The 22,514-nt window shown below is 37.5% G+C and overlaps 2 protein-coding genes across 7 annotated transcripts in view; both read right to left on the reverse strand.

The window, feature by feature from the left end:
• The window catches only part of LOC112502315, a 27,412-nt gene extending 5,554 nt beyond the window's left edge, over positions 1 to 21,858 (reverse strand). For 3 of the 6 annotated variants that reach the window (XM_025106196.1, XM_025106197.1, XM_025106195.1), the window contains exons 1-5: positions 20,447 to 20,534; positions 20,066 to 20,311; positions 2,329 to 2,428; positions 1,138 to 1,267; positions 528 to 617 (exon numbers count right to left, since the gene is read on the reverse strand). In XM_025106196.1, the coding sequence (XP_024961964.1) occupies positions 528 to 617; positions 1,138 to 1,254 (207 nt within the window). In that variant the 5' untranslated portion in view covers positions 1,255 to 1,267; positions 2,329 to 2,428; positions 20,066 to 20,311; positions 20,447 to 20,534. Of the gene's footprint in view, positions 1 to 527; positions 618 to 1,137; positions 1,268 to 2,328; positions 2,429 to 20,065 lie in introns of those variants that run through there. The other 3 variants (XR_003067664.1, XR_003067663.1, XR_003067662.1) reach the window with 3 other exon arrangements.
• LOC112502313 lies at positions 9,009 to 10,083 on the reverse strand. Its single transcript, XM_025106192.1, has one exon. It carries the CDS (start codon positions 9,804 to 9,806, stop codon positions 9,009 to 9,011), a length of 798 nt encoding a protein of 265 aa, XP_024961960.1. The 5' UTR covers positions 9,807 to 10,083.
• Positions 21,859 to 22,514: the final 656 nt, after the last annotated feature.

The raw sequence follows: 22,514 nt of genomic DNA on the forward strand, positions 1-22,514 counted from the left end.
AAGTTTAAGCCAACAAAAGAATAATGAACGATCATTAACTTTATGAAAGATCCACACTACCACGAAATCGGCTTTATAGAACTTCAAATATGTCTTAAGTGTCATAATAGAATGTTTTATTGGACCAAACAATTGTTTATCACGTGAAAAAGAAGATATTTTCAGTAAGAAGCATGAGAAGTGCTAAATATACCCTTATATTGTTTATCACGCTATCATACATGCACATTTACATATATTATGTGAATGTTACATTTCTCACACTTCTCACAAAAAATGACACTTCTCAAAGAAAATGACATTTTTACAAAAATTGGCATTTCTCACAGGAACCATTGTATATAATACATATATAAGACTTTCTACCATGTTTTTCAGGACACTACTAATTTTTTAATATGACATTATTTGAAAAAGTGGCTTGTAAAAACAAGTGTTCTTTAAAAAATATGTTCATATGATAATTTCGAAAATTTTCCTATAAAAAGCTAATATGACATTTATTTCTCAAAAACATGTTAGGATACCGAAATGTGTTCGTCTTCCAATGGCTTATCGATAACTTTCTCCTTTGTCTTGTCCGTCCAGGTGATCATGGGCTTCTTGGTAGATTGAGGCTTCATGCAAAACATGAAAGTAGAAGCCAAGAAAAGAATCATAAATGATTGTTTCTGAAAGATTCACACTACAATGAAATCGGCTTTACAGTACGTCAAATATGTCTAAGTGGTCCTAATAGACTGCTTTATAGGACCACTCAGTTGGGCATAATATGTATAGGTGTTGCAATAATTTGATAGGACCCTCTAACAAGTTCTTTAGAACACTTGCGAAATCAAACGTCTTATTAATATTTTTATACGGCATTATTTGAAAAAGTGGCTTATAAAAACAACGTCCTATGAAAAGATTGTTTATATGACATTGTTTTTATATTAAAAGTGTCATATGTAGAAAAGGTAATAGGAAATTTTATTATTCTACAAACCTTGTTAGGATATCGAAATACGTTCTAACATCCTATTGTAACACATTTATATAGTGGACACACTGTTTGGTCGTATAAACTTAAGTTCTAAAATGCAGTCTAATAGAATATTTAGACATCATGAAAGCATTACAAAAATGCATCACTACCTTTTTTGCTTGATCATTAGATGATTGCATATTTTCAAATTTGATCCTCTTACTTTCTGCTCTCTGCTCGGGTGTTCGCTTGTGAACACCCAACAAACTTACCTTGAGACTTCTCATTGTGGCATCGGGCCTGCAAAGTTACAACTAAAGATCAAAACTGTGATTCATGGGCTGTTTGTTTGTTTGTTTGTTTTTCCATTAAAGCCTTTATGAATTAAATTGTCTATATAAATTAAACTAAGTTTTTATTTGTTTGTCTGCCATATACACTATAGTAATGCTTAATATTTCTATTAAGTTTGCTACCACCTCTAACATCAATCTTGTTTATTTGGTTGATAACTTCCAAAAAGAACACCACTCTGTGATTACATCCGATCTTGGAGGTGAACAACAGTATCGAGACTTCAAATAATCTAGAAAAATGTCGCTGTGACCTTAATTAAGACCATCCTTAATCGCATTGTATCATTTCTTGCATTAAAATTGTGTGAATTAATGCAAACAGTAATTCTTCTCTAACACATAACACTATTTTTAACATCAAATAGAATATTTCAAGTATGTTTCTTATTCCTAACTTATATAAATTTTCAATGTACCATTATATTTATTAGTTGTTTACAAATTCGACATGGTAATTTCTTTTTGTTACAATAACTTTATAAGATTGTAATATTACACAATTGTAACCAAAATAAATTATCCATACATAATGATTACAAATTAATTATCATTTTATTAAAAAGGTAAATTAACACACCTTTAAATAACTTTGAAACATAAATATAAAATTTATTAAATATCATAAATTAATAATGTGATATTAACAACTATTATAATCAAAATATCATTTACAATCGATAAACAAAATTACATCAATATCAAACTTGAATAACGGTTTTGTAATTAAAAATAGTTTAACACTGCATTGGCGTAAATGAACTGTTAAACACACCAAGTTTGGTGTTACACTATTCACCAACACCAAAAGGGAGCAACAACTACTGTTGAGTTGAAATGGATTGGTGTAAAACGTAATGTAAAAAATTGGACTCGGATGTTCAATTGAATATCATGTTCCATTTTCAGATTCTATTACCAACATTCCACAAATATGTGTCTAAAAATGTAACTTTTAGGAATGGCAATCACATATTGATATACTTCAAGAGTAACATATGTATGTACCTTAGTACTTTTGCAGGAGGATCGCTGAATTCCACGTTGCAAACTGGACATTTCCGACTTTTCTCCTCGAATACCTTCTTGTAGATACATTTTTGGCAAACTATATATTTACAGAAAAGAAAGGCAAATTGAAGTTGATAAAAAAAAAAACAAAAGCTACAGAGCACTTCATACAGAAAATGGAAAAAATTAAAAGAAAAAACATTAGATATAGCTCAGTAAAAAAATGCATAGCAAGATCACAATTTCTCGATTTTGGAAGATGATAAGAGTCCCATTTCGGCTAAACTTGGACCACTTCTTCACAATATATGTTGGAATCTGCCTTCTTTTTTAATGACTCTTTTAGAGAGTAATCTAAAGGAGTTTTACATATGTTTATTAAAAAGATGGAAGAATTGAAACACACATGTGCACAAATGCAGAGAGAGGTTACTAACATGAATTGATTCACTTGTTAATGGAATATTAGACAAGTATCTATTGCTACATTTTCTTTAGTTTGCAACATTGCCAAAGTCTGTGACTTGATCATTTTCATATCCTTAATCTAGCTCTTTACCCCAAACAAATTTTTGCAATGAAAAGCATTACGCTTAAGAGAAGAAATAGTTTTTGCATTCCATAAGAAACAACCGTCCACTGTCTCAAGTATGTATCTGAAATGGATATATAATAAATTAATCATAGGTGAGTTTTGTTTACTTTAAGACAAAAGAAAGCTTGGGGATGATTTGTGCACTATGTTCTTATGGACCATACCAAGAACTAGAAAGTAATTGGAGTTCTAGAAGGCTTCAAGTCATTTTGTATTCATAAATTTCCCTTTCCCCTCATGGCTCTTAGATGAACACGTCTTGAGGCCTCGTTCCCCTTGTGCACCGAGTTTAATTTAAAGGGTGGAATGATACCAGGCAGTCTTGTCACTGATTTCTTTTGTGACGACCTTCTCCAACCCTCCAAATGTGACATGATAGTGCTCCTCCACAGGCTGTTGAGGTGTGGTTATCATCTCAATCTTGTAATTTTCCTTTGATTTGGGATTTCATATCCCTTTCTCAAACTATATGGCTGAGAATGTCTTGGCTTTGATCATAATGCCTCCTTTGGTTGCTATGAGTTGGGAAAGGTGTAGTAAAAGCTCATTTCTTGTCAAAACGCCAACCCAAGTATGAGTTTATAGACATCCATTGGGATCACCAATAAGCCTACCATGTTTTCCAATCACCACTCTCGATTTTCACATTTCTTACAGCTCCACAAATAGGTTTAGGCTTTGAGTTTACTTCTGTCATGAAACCACCCCTTTCATGACTCAGATTCCAAGTTTCCTGACCTCATCCTTGGTCGGCTATAACATTTTGGATGGCAACCATGTCAACAAGATCCTAAACTAACATGCCATTTATCTCGACTTTCATGTTTTGAAGTCCTCTCATCAATGTCTTTAGTGCTTTGGCCTTCGCAAGGATTGCATTTAGGATTTGTATATACTCATTTGAATACCTTGCTCTTTCAACACCATTTGAGATTCCTTGACATGGAACTCAAATTTCTTTCGGCACTATTTGATTCAATGGGTCCATCAGATATGTAACATTTAACAAGCTTCGATGCTCCTCGGAAATCTTTTCTTTCCAGTTTTTGATAAGGGTTTTCTATGTGGCTTCGTTTTTGAGTTTTAACCATGGACATTTTCTCTCCCCCACTTCTATTGTCGTAATTTTCATTTTCTTTGGGTTCCCGATTAAGTTCTCCGATCAATTTGGCTTCGACAATAGTTGTCACATTGTCTCGCACCTTGTGGTAACGGATTGCTCATCTTTGATCCAATCCACTCATCAGTGAAAGGTTGCTAACCTACTTTTGGATGATGCCTCGAATTTCATGAACTTCTTTGTGAAATTCTTTTCATAAGATATCATTTTCTCTAACTTCCATTTTTTGTTGCCTCCAACATACCAAGTTGTTGGTGGAAACTCTGATCTATATCATTAATTTATTCAATCCTCCGGTTGAAGTCTCAATTTCAACTACTCTAATGTCTAGATTAGCCATCAACTTCTTTGATTGGGCACAACTTTGCTTCGAGTCTTCTTTCAACTGCCGCCTAATCCCCCAACATGCTCAAGAACCGAGAGCCGCCCAGGGACTGGACTCCACCAAGAGGTTCTTTCTCTCATGTCATTTCGCCTGGGATTTTGACGGCGACACCCATCTCGTCCTCGAGTCTAACCATAATGCTTACATCTTTATTTCCTGTCTACATGGAAGGTTCTAGTTACATAGTCCCTAACATGGTGTGGAGTTTTCTAGGAACATGTTTAGACTTTCTTCGTTTTTCTTCAAAGTTCCACCATAATCTTAAAGTGTCTAGATTTATCCGAGCTCTCGAGAAACCTTCCTGCAGTGCGTGACATTAAGTTAAGTGGGCTTGATCATGCAATTCATTCATGTTCTTGTAGGTTGTTTCCTTTTTACATTATGGCTAAGGCATTTAGAGTCAAAGGTTGCTTGCCTAGTGACACTACTGAATAATCCACCATGTTAGCTTCATTAATTTGTTGGTTATATGATTGTTGTACCACGACCATGAGCTTAACCCATTTGTGTTGGTTGGCACTTGTATATTTCATAAATAGAGCTTTTATAGGATGATGATAGCTCTACTTGGCCATATATTAAGGGTTGTAAACTTGTTGAGAAGTTTGAGGGATCTTCATTGTCTGCTAAATTAATTTCATCCCGAGTTTTCTCACAAAATGGTGATTCTTATTGCTCGTGATCACTTGAAAGACACCTCAATACTTGAGCACATGCTTAAAGAGTAGCTGGGTCATCTTGTTGATCATGCTATTAGTTGACGCATGTATAAATGTACCATGCTTCGAGAATCAATATACTAGCATAACAATACTCTTACATCCTTTTGGGTTTGGCAAGCAAGTACTGGAATCCATGGAGACTCATGAACCCTCAAATGTTAGCAATGACTATAACAATCCTTTTGAGTTACCATTCCTTAATCTTGTCTTGTTGGCATACCAAGCATGTTTATGCGAGTGTGTTGACATTTTTCATCATGTATAACCAATAACGTGGCTCTATAATCACTAACATCCTCTTTATCGTTGGGTAATCTACCCATTTTAGATCATGTAATTAGGGATTATATTCTTGCTTTTAACTTGTGTATTACAAAGGATACAAGGATATATATAGACAGAAAACCTAGACAAAAGAGAAACCCTAAGGGACCCATGGCAACATGGGCTTAATGGGCCTAAAGTAAATATATATCGTATTTACATTCTAACACTCCCCCTTAAGATGGAGCATAGATGTTAATCATGCCCAACTTGTTACAAATAAAAGAGATTCGCGAACCAGGTAATGCTTTGGTAAAGACATCAGCAAGTTGTCTTTCTGTTCGAACAAAGGGAGTTGAGATGATTCCATCTTCTAGCTTTTCACTAGTGAAATGGCAATAACCTAGATGTTTTTTGTTCTTTCATGAAACACGAGATTGTTTGCAATGTGGATAACCGCCTCATTATCACAATATAGATTCAATGGTTTAGATTGAGCAAACCCAATTTCACCTAGCAGATTACACAACCATATCAGCTCGCAAGTGGTTTGGGCCATAACCCTGTATTCAGATTCAGCACTTGATCGGGAATCGACATTCTGTTTCTTGCTTTTCCACGAAACTAGATTCCCTCCAACCAACACCCAATATAGACTGTCGTAGACCGCCTAGTAGTAGGTCCCCATTATAGTCGGCATCTGTGAACCCTTCTATGACATGATGACCGTGATTTTGATAAAGGATACCAAGACCAGGAGCACCGTTTAGGTACTTCAGTATATACCTAACAATGTCCCAATGTGCAGTTCTCGGAGATGACATAAACTGACTTACTACACTCACTGGAAATGCGATGTCAGGACGTGTAATCGTGTCAGGTTGTTTAGCTTTCCCACAATTTTTCTGTACTTTTCTGGATCCTCAAGTAGATCTTCGTCGTCCGCTTTTGATTTCATATTTGGAATCATTGGGGCCTCACAAGGTTTTGTTTCAATCATTCCAGAGTCATTCAATATATTCAAACAATATTTCCGTTGAGACAAACAAATCTCTTTCCAAGTACGAGATACTTCAATTCCCAATAAGTATTTTAAAAAACCTAGGTCCTTTGTTTGAAACAGAGACGCAGGGAAATCTTTTAGCTTTTTGATCCCAGTCTCATCACTCCCAGTAATCACAATGTCATCAACGTATACCACTAGTAGAATACATATGGAAGATGACGAAGTAAAGAACACATAATGATCATAAGAGCTCCTTCGTAAGCCGAACTTAGTCACTACAACATTAAATCGTCCAAACCAAGCACGAGGGGATTGCTTTAAACCATACAATGATTTATGCAGTTTACAGACTCTACCAGACTCCCCCTGAGCAACAAACCCAGGTGGTTGCTCCATATAGACTTCCTCGTGTAAATCACCATGAAAGAAGGCATTTTTCACATCCATTTGGTGTAGTACCCAATCGTAAGTAGCGGCTAATGAAACAAACATGCGGATGGAGGGTACCTTAACCATAGGAGAAAATGTCTCGTGATAGTCAACCCCATACGTCTGAGCATATCCTTTGGCTACAAATCAGGCTTTCAGACGAGCCACGGATCCATTTGGATTAAGTTTCACAGTGAATACCCATTTCAGCCAATTGCCTTTTTGCTTGCAGGTAACTCTACCAAATCCCATGTATCATCATGATCAAGAGCATTCATCTCATCAATCATAGCATCCCGCCATCCAAGATGGGCCAAAGCTTCACCACCCGCTTTAGGAACAGATAAAGAATCAAGTGTAGAGATCAAAGAACGAGAATGTAAACAAAGTTTATCATAAGAAAGTAGGAAACAACGGAAGAACTAGGGTAAGTACATGAGCGCTTACCTTTCCGAAGAGCAATGAGAACAAGAAGATCAGAACCTGTGTATTGGAAGGTGGTGGATCACTCGAAGCAAGAGGATCATCGTTAGGTGGATCTGCAAACGATGATGAAGATGGTGTTGGGTCGAGATTTGATGTAGGTCGTTGCCGTCTATTATATACATGAACTATCGGTGATTTAGTAGGTTCTTGGGTCTATGTCGAGTCGGATGGGGTAATAGACTCAGGAACAGGTATGGTATACACCAACAAATCATCGCTATCTCATGGCTTGCAAGGAGTGGACATAGGAAAGAAGGGTATATTCTCATGGAATGTAATGTCTCTTGATACAATGTATCGATTAAGCATGGGGGAAAAACACTTATACCCTTTTTGAAGTCGAGAGTAACCAAGAAAGACACATTTCAGAGACTTTGGATCCAACTTAGTTATAAGGTCGGGTATCCCGGACAAAATAGGAACTACCATGGGTCGATAGGAAACAATGATTGTGTAGGAAACAAAACTAAGAAATGACTTTTACCATCCAAGACAATGGAAGGCATTCAGTTGATAAGAAAACAAGCCGTAGAAACCGCATCAGCCCAGAAGATTTTAGGAACAGTCATGTGGAATAATAAAGCTCGAGCCACCTATAGGAGATGACGATTCTTTCGTTCCGCAACCCCATTTTGGGCTGGTGTGTCAACACAGGAAGACTCATGAAGAATGCCATTTTGGATCATATATGACTGAAATGTTTGGGACAAATATTCTTACGCATTATCACTACGAAGAGTTTGAGTGGAGACTTTAAACTAGGTTTTAATCTCCAGCATAGAATGAACAAAAATGTGTGAATACCTCATATCGATTTTTCATAAAGTAAAGCCAAGTAGTGCGAGAGTAATCATCAACAAACGTAACAAAATACTTAAACCCAAGTTTTGAAGTAACAAGACATGGTCCCCAAACATCATAATGGACTTAACTCAAATGGGGATGAGGCCTACTTATTATAGACTCTAGAACTTAAATGAATACACTGATGTTTGGCAAACTGACAAGACTCACACTATAGAGAAGGTAAATAAGAAAACTCAAGACACAACTTCTTCGAATTCTGTAAAGATGGATGACCTAATCGACAATGAACTAATGATGAGCTGGAACAAATCAATGAGGAAGGTACTTGATGTTCAAATATGTATAGGCCATCAGTCTCCCGCCCTCTACCAATAATCCTCTTCGTCGACAGATCCTGAAAGACAAAGAAATCAGGAAAGAATGAGACACAACAACTTAAAGCACGGGTAATTTTGCTGACTGATAACAAATTGAACGAGAAATTAGGCAGGCTCAATACGGAAGATAACGAAACAGAGGGGGTAAGATCGATGGTGCCAAAACCAAGGACAGATGTGGTAGACCCGTCAGCAATTGTGACATGTGATGGGAATTTGTGTTTATTGAAATTAGAGAAGATGGTGGGATTACCTGTCATGTGATCTGAAGCACCTAAATCAATGACCCATTTAGAGGCAGAAGATAATACGCAGATACTAGAGTTACCTGTCTCAGCAAATGCAGCAGTCGGAGCAGTGGAATTCTCAGTCCCTAAAAGTCGAGTATTGCGGGTATAGTAACAGTACTATCTAATGTAGAGGCAACGTGCGCTGATGAACTCAGATGTTTGGCCAAAAGCTTCTTACATGTGCGCTTGGTGTGACCTAACTCATGGCAGTAGTAAGACTCAACATTATCAGAATCTGGAATAGTAACCCGTGAGTCAGTTGTTCGGTCACTGTGGCCACCTTTAGAGACACCACGGTGACCCCCACGAAATCCCCCTCAACCAACCAGACACTGTTGTGATCAGAAGTTTGAGAAGCCTGAAGATTCTCATTCCTAAGAACAAGGACAAATGTTTCTTGAAGAGAAGGAATAGTAGATTCATTCAAGAACCGAGATCTGATAGAGTCAAATTCTGGTCGCAAATCGGTCAAGAAACTGATAACAACCACTTGTTCCCTCTGAGTCTGCATGACTTTGACATCATCACTTAATGGAAGAAGAGAGTAAAGCTCCTCATACACTTTCTTGAACTCCATGACATACGTAGTGAGTGATCGGTTCTGTTGTTCTCCACGATGAAAGGACTTACAAACACTATAGATCCGAGAGATGTTACTTTGTCCAGAATACAAAAAATAAAGATAATTCATAAGTTCCTTCACATATTCACAATGACTAACCAGAGACGAGACAGAAGACTCAATAGTATTGATAATTTGCAAGTACAAACGAGCATCACTTTGGAACCATGAATCAGTTTCGTTACCTTTAGGAGGATCCGATGTGAGATGAGAAGCCATTCCCATTATCCGAAGATAGATACGAATAGTTTTGCTCCACTTAAAGTAGTTGGAGCCATTAAGCTTGTTGTCGGTGAGCTTAATATTTACTGGAAGAATCTCGGGTACACGTAAACTATTGTTACTGTCCGATGTTTTGTCTTCTCCAGTCATCTTCAAATAAATCACGAACCAGAAGAGAGAATGTAGAACTTAGGACGAAGGATAGCAAACCAGAAATCGAATGATGCACTCAAAGGGTGCCAAAGAAAATGAGTGATCACTAGATGAACATAAACTAAAGATAGCAGGCGATGAAAATCCTACAACAATTTCTCCGCTATGACAAATGTATTTTCCTCTTTATCACTCCATACGAAGTTCTCACACAACCTAGAATGCTAATCTACCCAAGTAGTGAAGTTGCATTGGAAATTGAGTGATCACTAGATGAACTTGTGAGCTTGAAAATTGCACGACATTCTGATGAAAGCTTGTTTTCTGCGTATTTTCTTCAAGGTCTAGTACTTATAGTAGACATTCTTCAATCTGTGGACAATTGGCATGATGCCAGATCATCAGAAGATCGTCCTTCGGAGATTTGCTTTACCATGTTCTTCAGCAAGTGCTGCTTGTCTCCTCCGTTAAGGTAATGACACTCATAACGCATTTAGCACTAAATATGCCGAATTTAATGAATATCACACTGCATTAAATGCTAAGCATGCTTGATGTCCTTACCACGTTGACTTTTGTGGCAAGAGAGCAACTCGTCACATGTCGCTTCGTCAATGAGTCTGTGTTGATTAGTTGCTAGGCTTCCATCTAATATCTTCATCAAATGTTCAACACTTATGCATTGATCTTAATTAAAATACCTCACTTGGCAGCATCAGCTCCTATTTTTGTCTAATAGTCTCTGGTCGAATCATTTGCTTGTAGGATTGTTCTTGAGCTTATCAACGGCAGTTACATTATCAGTTGACACAACCTTATCAGCTAATCTCTATCAGCGGTAGTGCCTATAAATGGAACATTCCATCTTTAACCCAATTAGCCAAGTGTTTATTATATTTGTTTGTCAATCAAGTCTTCTAACCGGTAGGGTTCAGCAAGCCTTGTTCTTCTTGAAAAAAATCGATCAAGGGCTCTTTTCCAAACAGCTGTATGATTATTTTTTTATAAGTTCACAACATCAAGTAAAGATCACTAGTCCATTACCTCGGGTGGTGCCTCCACTCTTGCTCACCTTGATTCTTTCCAAGGAATCCAACTCTTCTTAGAGAAAAAAAAAGTACTTTAGCCTAATATAAAGCTCATTGTTGCCTAGTACAAAGAAAACCAATTGCATATGTGTAACATGATCATCAATTATGTTTACATAGATGGCAATATCATCTAATCATATTATGACGAGCTTGTTAAGGATTGGATGAAATAATTTGGTTATGGAGGTATAAAATTAATGGGGTGTTAGCTAAACCAAATGACATGACTACGAATTCAAGAATCATACCTCATTATGCATGTTATTTTGTTTCATTATCTTTGTCGAGCCTTCCCTCGTATTACCTATATTAAAAGTCCAACTTGGTGAAGTATCCTTCTTAGCCAATTTGGTCAAAGAGGTCAAAAACCAAGAGAAATTGGGTACTTGTTCCTGATGGTTACCAGTTTAGCACTTGATAGTTGATTAAATGTGGAGTTATCCATCCTTCTTCCTTGGAATACTATTGGTGCACCACAAAGGGCCTTTAATGCTCCGACGTATCCCATGTCTAATAGGCCCTTGATTTCCTTCCCCCTAACTTGATCTCCGCGGTAGCGCCCATTGAACGCCCTTATCTTCTACTTTTCCCATAAATGGTGTAGTAACTGGGACTTTGATTTCTTTGGATAGTCATAGTGGTGTCCATTTGGCTAACCATGTCCCTTGTACATAGGCCTCAATCTATTCTCATCTCCATTTGTTGGTGAAAAGTGGCAAGCCATCCATCTACTTGTTCATGCAAATATGCGAGCTTACCTGTGAACATGTTACGAAGGCCGTGTGGATCTTCATATAGGTTCTCACTTAGCATGTTGAAACTCAACAAGGTCTTGTCTAACATTCTCAAGGTGTGCTTCTCTCGTCTTTGATTTTTTGTGAGCAGCCAAGAGATCATTCACCAACTAGTGACAACGTTGGCATAGATGCTTTTGCTCTTAGCCACTTAGTACTTGATGTTCAGGAGATCACCCTGAGGGATTTGTCTCAGCTACTCCTCAATCAATGTCTTAGAGCGACCATTCTCCCTTGTAATTTTGATGCTAGCTTTCCTAGTTTTTTGGATTAGCTTTGTGGTTGTATTAGTAATCCTGGGATGAGCACCTTTCATTTTGTGCTTGGATGATGATCTAGCAGCTACATCTTCTGCTAGCTTCCTCTTCTATTTTGGCAGCCAAAACTTCTTGCATTTTTAATGCCAACTTTCTGTCAAATATCCACCTACTGTAGTCTGTATTTCAGTGAATAGTTTTTTGGCCTTCTCTACTTCAGAGAAGTAGCGCCAAAGTTGAATCAGTCGGTAGCTAGAACTTCAGTTTCAGCTACAGGGACTTGGTTGAGAGGTATGACATGCAAGACAAGTGTCGAGCCAGCTGGAGCATCTTAAGTGGCGATATCCCCATTAACATCTAACCTCTCTTTAGCTTGAGGAGCTTCTTCAGTAGCTGAAGGTGGTTTTGCAGCCGCTGATTCATTGACTTTGTATCCTCATCTTTTTTCTCTTATCTTCTCTCCCCTTTTTGGAATCATCAATTCATGGGCTTTGAGATAAGGAGAGTTGAGGTGATTATGCAGTTGACAAGGGTCTAGTCACCCTTTAGACCCGATTTGAAGGAGTCAACCCTATTGTCCAAGAGTCTGACCTCATTGGTGAGAGTAGAAACTTTGGAGATGAGGGTAGCCATTGTAGCTTGGAAATCCGCAACTTTGGGTTCAAGAGGTGGAGATAGAGGGGCTGGAACAGCAAGCAAAGTCCATACTTAAGTCTGAAGTATGGATATGGTAGACTGTTAGGTGTTGAAAATTGATACCACTTAATCAGTAGCTCTATGATGTAGTGTGTTAAGTCCATGCCAGATATTCTCTCTGAACATTGGCCATGTTTTTAAACTTGATGGGAGTTATTGATGTTCCTTAGATGGTTTTGAATGTCCTCCATTGTTGGTCGAGTCCCGGGGGCATCATTATCATCATCAGTTTTTAAGGCTTCTGATGCTATTGAAGTGTCACCGACAGTTGAGACAATTGGAGTGCCAATAGCTGGGTGATGTTAGTAGCTATGGTAGAAATACCCTCAGCATATGGCATTACAGGCTTAGCCATACCGACCAAACCAACCACAAAATAGTTTGGTTCTACTGGTTTGATGTTTTAGGCCCAAAAAGGAAAATGATTATTTACACATAGAAATACACACTCTAACTGCCATACATGTATATACAATATATATGTTGAAAAATCATGTCAAAACATTATAAAAAACCAAGGATTGCATAGTTTCCTATCAAATAAATAGCTATGATGTTGATTGGCAATATGAACTTTCACATCTTCCTTACTTTTCGAACTAATAGAAAATGTCTCCACACATTCTTTCAATGTGTAATAAATTGAAACATGATTGTATTCAAAGAAGATGCATCATAATTTAAATATGAACATAACCCATTCATGTAAAAAACCAAAGCAAATTAACTTAAACACGTAACTTTAAAATGTGTATACTTCATCTAAACATGTGAACTATGATTTACAACGAAAGAGGCAAAACTAAATTGCTTAAAAAGTTAAAAGAGGACAGGGGATTCAAACATTTGTCCTATAGGAAAATATGTAACTGGAGCAAACCATTGCACAACAAGCCAATATCTAATTATACTTTTAAATACTACAATACAAACCAGTGGCTAAACCAAACGACTCAGTTTCAAATTTTCAAATTCGATGGAAAAATAGAAAATTCCCAAATTGGCCAAACCAGCCAAATTACTTTGGTTTGTTCAATTTATTTGGTTTTAGCCGAGTTGTGCACATTCCTAATTCACAAAATGTGAATCTATATCTTCAAGCCAAAAAAAGTAATGAGTAAACTAAAGAACTTTATAAATTGGAATAAGCAAATACAAAAGAGAAGAAATCATATGGTCTTCGTAAAATTGAAGTATTGAACAAATAGACAAGCCATTTAAGAGTAAATACTTAATTTTACTAAAAACATAGATATTCCAACTGAAAAGACCCATTTGATTGAAAGTTATATGTGCACAACTTCAAAAACTTACATGGTAGTAAAAAGGGTAAATCAAATATAACAACATCGGAGGATAAAAGCATCATAACATATTAAGAGTCCAAGAACTTGTAAGTGGATAAACATGTACAGAGTTATGCAAAATCATACACATCCAAGGATAAAATGAGGAAAACGATGAACTTACAAGAATGAAGACAATCTGCGATGGCAGTGCTTTCCTTGATAAGCTTGTTGCAAATTTTACAAGTAAGCATAGAAGCGAGTACCCTAGTACGGACCTTCTTATCTAACAGAACTTCTAGATCTTTGTTCCTCATAATTTTAGCTATCTTTAATACAGATTTGATTTATCTCAATAAAAATATCCATCTATATATCAAATTTTGCTTGCTTTCGTAAGATCGCCCGAAAAAAGGTATCCCTCCCTCAATTGTGTTTGTTTCAACATCAATACCTGATATATACCTCCGATAAATTGATCAACCGCGAAATATCTTCCTTTCCTTTATCTCAATGGACGAGAGCAAGCGAAAGCATTAGAGAGGGTTTCAGCAAAACTAGGGTTCAGCGAAAATAGGGTTCGGCGAAACTAGGGTTTCGACTTAGAGGAGTATCTTAGGATTTGATGATTGTTGAAAATCATATGTACAACAATATCTTTTTTGTGTAGTAAGACCAATGTCGTCCATTCGTAACGCCTATACGAACTATTAACATAATTTCAATATAAATAAAAATTAAAATCTTAGATTACAAGATACTAGAATGGTAAAGAATATTATTTGTAGATTCAAACAATCACATCCATCCATCTAAATTTTTTTTCAATATCTTTTTATTGTATTCCATATCTATCCACCAATGTACCATTGAACTTGCTTTTTTCAAAATTAACCACAAAAATAAATTAACTCACTATAGAGATCTTATAACTAGTCATAAAAAAACTATATATGCAAACATTTTTTCAACGCATTTTTATCTTGAAAATGTCTGGCTCCACCTCCTATATTAACTTTAGCACTTTTCCATCTAAAATAGATATAATATGGCCAATGAATATTAGTTACTTGAAGGAAAACCCTACTAATTATGCATGGTAACTCTAAACTTATTCAAGACCAATATCAAGGATTTTAGCATGGTGTCAGTGTCGGGAAGTTTTGGGAAGGGTGTAACAAGTCGAGTCGAGTAGTAAGTTTATTGGGACCGACCCTAGAAAATAATATCAGGGTTCAAACTCGAATAATTTTTTAAAAATGGTGCTCGAGTTAAAGCTCGTATATTAATTTCAATGTGTGAGCTTGAGCCAAATGCTCGTTTAACGATTTTTATTATGACCTAAACATTTAATATTTATAAGTTTGTTATGTCTCGAACTAGATCGATTAATTCATCGATCGGCTCGAGCTTTAAGCTTAGCACTAGCAACAACTTTTTTTAATTTTTATATTCTGATTGTATGGTGTGTGTGACTTAACATATGAACATGTTTGGATTGAAAAAGTTTATGCTTGTATGGATCAACCAGAAAATGTTAATCGAGCTATAGAACGAGCCCGGTCAAACATTGGTGTTATATGAAGCTTGACTCCTTAAGTTAAACGAGTTTTATTTTGTGTTTGAGATCAACTCGATCTCGAGAATTGCTAAGCTCGAGCTTGAGAAGCTCGTTAAATGCTCGAATCAATAATAGTAACCCTAGTTTTGGGCTCTCCTAGGACCTTGCATTTTATGATTGACTGAATTTTAGAAATCACCATCTCGTGCCAACGAAATATGTTGTACCCTGGGTTCAAGTGGTAAAGTCAATCAATAAGTCAATAGAGGGGATTGTATAATTAGGTGAGGGGATTAGAGGGAGGGGCATTCTGTTAATTCATTTGAGCAGGAGACCGATTTGGGAGAGATCCAGGCCTCTTGAAAGCCTGTGGAGATTGTAATCCTTGAGCAAATTCAAGAAATGCAACCAATTTACCATGAGCGTATAACAAATGGTATCAGAGCAGTCATTCTGACCACGAGCATACTCGTTATCGCGCAAGAGATGATGGAAAGTATTGCTGCCTTTGAAGTCGAAAATTATCCAGATCCGAGGATGAACACAATTTCAGTTCCAATCCTGATTTGCCTCTGAATCGAAGTCCGAATCCAGATCTGTGTTTGTATCCAAATCCGAATCCAGATTTGTATCTAAATCCAAATCAGAGTCCAGATCTGTATCTAGATCCAAATGCAAGTCCAGATCCAGATCCGAAAATGAATCCAAAATCAGATCCAGACTTGAATCCAGAATAAGATCCGAATTTTGAGTCTGAAATGGCTATGGATCGAAGCGTGGCTTACCGATTGGATGCTTTGGAAACGGACACTGGTTCGATGAAGGAAAGTATGCAGACAATGATGAAGCAGATCGATAGGCTGATTAAGGTTGCAGAGAAGAAAAGAGGAGGTGCTGAATTGAGTCGATCCATAGCATTTGAAAATCATAAACCAGAAATTTCATCTTTCAGGGCAGTAATTCCAATCGGTGGATTTTACAGGCGGAGAATTATTTTTCCCTAAAAGGTTTGAACAACGAAGAGCAACTAGAAGTCTCATCGAGTTTGTCGAAGGAATTGCATCGAGATGGTTTCGATGGGAGAGTCAGAGGAGACTGTGGCGCGTTGCTGCCATCTTCCCCACTACAAACACCGTGGTCGACGATGCTTCTGTCCTTGCAGTGTGATGATGGTGATCCATCGTTGAACATAACCATCGTCGAGCATAACCAGGAGGAGGACCACAACGAAATGGGTCGCTGGAACCCAAACCCAGTTGAATAAAAAAATTGCTCTCACAACAACCCCAGCTCTAACCTCTCAATTTGGCCCATGTTGATGTGGCCCAGCCATGTGCCAAACTTAACTTAAACTTTTAGGTTGTCAACAGACTCAGTAGGGGTATTCATTAAAGGGAGAGCTAGGTTGGGAGATGATCATCCAAAGCATTTGCCGCCGCCATTACCACCACCACCAACAGTAGTTATTCCTATTTTTTCAACCTTGAGGACAAGGTGTGTGTTGGGGGCGGGTATAGTTATACCCTGGGGTCAAGTGGTAAAGTCGGTCGATGAGTAAAGTAGGTCAATGAGTCAATAGAGGGGGATAGTATAAATAGGTGGGGATTAGAGGGAGGGGCATTCTGTTTTGTGAATTCATTTGAGCAGGAAACTGTTTTGGGAGAAACCCAGGCCTCTCGAAAGCCTGTGGAGATTATAATCCTTCAGCAAATTCAAGAAATACAACCAATTTACCATCAGTGTATAACAAAATACTCCATCAAGCGAGCTTCAAAGTATTTCAAATTTCCGTACGAGGGGTTTGCTCAATCATCAACAATGGGAGTTTTAAACCATGTTAGGTATGAAATTTTAGCTTCGTTGAGTGACAAATCATATGTGAAAACACTTAGGAGTTAGGATATTTACGGGTTAGTTACCGGTCAAGCACTAACTGATTAACTGATGATCAAAGTCAATTGATAAGTAGAGATTAAAGGACCAACCAACTAAAGTACAAAGTCAGTGAATCAGAAGCCGAAGAGATCAAGGCAGGGCACTTGATGAAGAGAACCAATAGCTGAAAAAGTGAGTTACTGATTAAGGAAGGCTAGCTACTAAATGTCTCAGCAGTTGATGTAACAATCGCTAGCTTCAGTAGATATGAGCAGCTTGGAAAAGGCTCTTTTGATGTCCTACTCAAGCAGTAAGTTTTGTGTTACTCAACAGAATGCAAGGGGGCCAGGCGCATTGTGGACCCATGTGAAGTTGGTAGAAGAGCTAAAAAGGTCAACCCGGTACCATAGTACAATAAAACATGGGACACCATTAAAGCAACATTTAGTGCAACATGGTTTGCATTAAATACATTATGGCTTGTATTAAATGCATTATGGGGCATTCGATACTTCATAAGGGACTAGTATTAAAACAACTCCAGAAGGTGTCAACAAAATCATCCAAGATGATTTGCTACCATCATCCTCTGACAAGCCATTGCATGGTTGTCCTCCTCTCACTCAAAGATAGAGGAAGACTTCAAGGAACGATTTCAAACGTCTCAAGTCTTCATAGGTTTGCTCCTGTGATTAGGGCAGTTGATTAAATAAATTAATCAGATCTGTAATGGCTCTTTGGGAAAACCTCCAAGGATTATAAGAGACAACTTATCTTTCTAGAAAAGGCATATGATAGCTTTCCTTAACTGAATTAACATGAACCTCTATTATACTAAAACTGATGGAGCATTTATCCCAATGGTTCTCATTTCTAGACTCTTATCATTGACAATGTTCCTACAACTCCAAAAAGGTATCAAGTTAAAGAACAAATCAGATTGAGTGAAAAGAACACTAAAAAGGTTGTCTTGCTCTTACATGACAAAGCTAAAAACATTCTCATCATGTCCCTCCTAGATGGCATATTCCACTCAGTCATCAACTGTCACACAACAAAAGAAACATAGGACACTTTACTTGTCCAATTTGAAGAAACTGCTGAAGTAAGGAAGAAAAAATAACTACTTCTCCATTCAGCAGTATGAGTTGTTCACCTCTAAGCCCAGAGAAATATGGTGAATCATGAACTTGAAGTGAATCGTTCTTGAGGTAAAGTGAATGAGACCAGAGCAAATCTATGGGCCTAGCGTTTGCAACTAAAGCATTAAGAGTAGACATTAAATCTAGAAATATGTTGAAGGGGAAGAATAGGTTGCCACCAATGAAAGCAATGGTGGTGAAGACGAAGACAGTGAAAGGACATTACATTATCTTGGTGACTCCATGGCTATGTTAGCCATGAAGTACAAAAGATTCACAAGGAAGTCCATATTCAAGCGAGGGGGCTCCCAAGCCATGTAACAAGAAAGTTGGTAGAGAAAGAGTTGATGAGGTGGCTTACCGAAGGGAAAAGCTGTTTGTCACAACGATGAAAGTCTGGCCACTTTGCATCTAAATGCATACTGAAGCCACTGAAAGATAAGGCTTGCTACAAAAGGTGAAGGATATTACCATACCAAATACCTAAAGCTAAAATCCCAAAAGGAGAAAAGCTTTGTAGCGTTAGAAGCAGACGGGACTGACTCGTCATTTGATAAGGAAAAGGAGTAGAAAGAAAACTTATGCCTGATGGCCTCCTTAGTTCATACCAACAGTCCCTGATCAGATGCTGGTGTCTCCACCTCATATTTGTACACCGGCCATTAGTGAATGGACAAATTTCCACAAAAGCAATCATTGATTGTCAAGAATGAAACGTTGTTTGCTGGAGTTCCAGATCAGCTAGACAAGGTCCATCTTGTATATGTGTTGGAACATTCCTTATTTCTATAAGGGCTCTTTTAATTCGAAAAACATAAAGCACATAATTAGAAAAAAGCCCCTGAAGCTTTTCAACGCTAATCGATGGTGTAGTTTTTCAAAGAGCTAGCTTACAGCTAACTGAAAGGAGCTTTTTGATAAGCTCAAAAGCAAGTTTATGGTTGCCAAACATGGAGATTAATAATATTTTCCCTTTTGGAGATTAAAAAAAGGATCATTCCGTTCTTACTTCAAATGTCAACTTTGAACCTTCGTATACTAAACAACTTTCTAGCAAAAATCACATTCAAATTCCTTCTATCGCTTGCTCATAGTTCTACTACTTCTCAATAAAATTCCAAGTCATACAGATATTCAAGAGGTTGTAACTTATTCAACCTCATCACCAATATACAATTAGCTAGTTCAAAACACTACTCTACCATCTGAAGAAACATTCTGCAAGAATCAAAAGATTGCCTTCCAAGTAATAAAGATTGTGACATGGTTTGGACACCAAGTGTTTCGACCACACATTCTATGTTTAATCATAGTAAGTTTCTTGATTAGGCCTTCATGAGCACAAATTCCTAGAGGTTTGTTAACAAATTGACTGCTAAAGTATAATCTATTACCTATAAGCAAGCTGCTTACCAACCAAAATAATAATGGCTATGGAACAGGAGATATAAAGGGAATATAGACACTTATAAAGCTTCAAAAGATAAAAAGGCAGTTGATACCAAATGAATGCATAAAGTTTAAATACAAATCTACAAGGGATTGAGTTTTCACCAGGCGTCCTAGCTCAGTTGCTAAATTCCAATTACTGCTTACTCTTAGCCAGCTTTTCAAAACTTCTTTATCTGACTCTCTTTGTCACACTTTTTACAAGCCGGGAGTTTTCATGGAAACAGCTGCTCTACTCTTTCAGGATAGATAAGGTCCACGTACATCTTCTCCTCCCAGACCCCACTTCCATGTGGGATATATTTGGTTTGGCTTTTCTAGCTCACTCGCACTGTTCCCTGGCATTAACTTCTGGAACATAGCCAGAAATCATTAGCTCACAAGATAGATTTTGTAGCATTTCGTAAATATGATCCGACTTAACATGGGACCTATCCCCAGCCACAAACTGATCAACTATACCATTGATTTCAATTGAACTCGTACCTGGAATCTTCTCTATACCTCTATTTTTCATTCTCTTCCTCACACCGCTTGCCTTCTGCCAATCTCCACCAGCAGCATATATATTTGAAAGAAGAACATAATTTGAATCACCGCCAGGGTTCAGTTCGCTTATAAACCTTATCAACTTTTCAGCTAATCTAATATCTCCAGCAGCTCTGCAAGCTGCTAGAACTGATCCCAACACAACTTCATTTGGTAGCATGGGCATATTCTCTATAACATTCAGGGCCTCTTCTAACATGCGGGCACGACTATAAAGATCTACTAAACATCCGTAATGCTCGATTCTAGGGGATATTCGATGAACTTTTATCATTGTGTCAAAAAGTTTCAAACATTCGGTAACCAAGCCAGCATGGCTACAAGCAGTAAGAGCCCCAGTGAAAGTCACTTCATCTGGCTTGAAACCATCTTTCTGCATCCAATGGAAATACTTAAGAGTGTCTTCAGGATTTCCATTAAGAGCAAAACCAACGATGATGGAGTTCCAAGAGACTAGATTGTGTTTGGCCATGCTGTGAAATACTTGACGAGCTAATTCAATGCAGCCACATCTGGAGTACATGTCTATCAATGAATTATTTACCCGAATGTTGCCACTCATATTCTTCTCCAAAACAACTCGATGAAGCCATAAGCCTAATCCGCCTGCTCCAAGATTTGCACACGCAGATAGTGCAGAAACAATGGTAACATAATCGGGTTCAATCCCAGAAGTCTGCATTTCTTGAAACCATTCCAACGCATGTTCGTAATGACCTTTCTTTACAAACCCATCAATTAACGCTGTATATGAAATAACATCTCTCTCAGGCATTCCATCAAACACTTGGACCGCTCTATTAATTTCGCCATTTCTCATCAACCCACCAACCAGAGTATTCCAAGTGACCTTATTCTTAAAACCCATCTTCCCAAAACACAAGCAAGCAAGATCTACCCGATTGCATTTACAGTACATATCAATAATAGCCGTACCCACCTTGACGTCATCCGCATGAAACCCGAGTTTACAGACAAGAGCGTGTAGCGAAACTCCAAAGGAAAGAGCATGCAAGGGGAAATCAGCACAGCTGGAAAGAAGAGTGACAAAGGTAATGTGATTGGGTTGGACTCCGGCAAGTCTCATGCGAGTGAACTCGGCAGCAGCATGGTCTAAGCGGCCGTTTCGGCAGTAACGACCGATGGATGAGGTCCATGAAGAGACTGTAAGAGATTGATGAGCAGATGTATGGGTGTGGGATTTTGTGGGGATTGAAAGGTTCCGAGAGAAGTTGTCGTTTTGGTGATGTGGTGGCGAACAAAGTTGGTTGGTGATGGTAGCTGCTGAAATAAACAGGCTCATTTCTCCAGGGGATGTGAACCTTCAATCAATCGTCACTCTGTAACTTCAACCTAACACCACACCATCACCATCACCATCACCATCACCAATTCAAAATTAGACCATCCAAGTCGATGCAATCCATTTACATTTTTAATTGTGTCAGGTCAGTTTTTGTATGGGGTGCTAATGGCACCCCTTATAGGGGTTGAGTTTGTTGGAAATTGGGATCACTTTAAAATTTAGAAAACATCAAATCAATTTTAAAAATATATTATATTTAATTATTATTAGTATTTAATATACATATATATATATATATATCATTTAATTAAGTTATAGTCCTTAGTTTGTGATTCTTATGAATCTATTTCGATCTGGAGGTGATGATACTGTTCATAACAGTATGACAGAGGAATATGATATTCCTCAAAATCTTGATGGACTGGATCATTGGACTATTCCAAGAGTTGAGCCTAAACTTATTTATAAAATAGGCACTTTTGAAAAACTTGGTTTAAAACATATTGTTAAAACCACAGAATCCTCAATTCCTYTTCATAAAGATGAAATGATGATTCGTCTTCTTAATAAAAAAGATATTATGYCTTATTTAAAGACTCAWAAGTTTTTACACATTGGTCTTGTGCAAATTGCATTTAAACCTCTCACTCTTGAAGGATTACCAGAAAGCTTTCTTGCAGCTCTTAGAGATGGAAGAAA

The sequence above is a fragment of the Cynara cardunculus genome, unplaced genomic scaffold, assembly GCF_001531365.2.
Source record: "Cynara cardunculus var. scolymus isolate 2C unplaced genomic scaffold, CcrdV1 Un_Scaffold_1227, whole genome shotgun sequence".
Taxonomy (NCBI): Eukaryota; Viridiplantae; Streptophyta; class Magnoliopsida; order Asterales; family Asteraceae; genus Cynara; species Cynara cardunculus.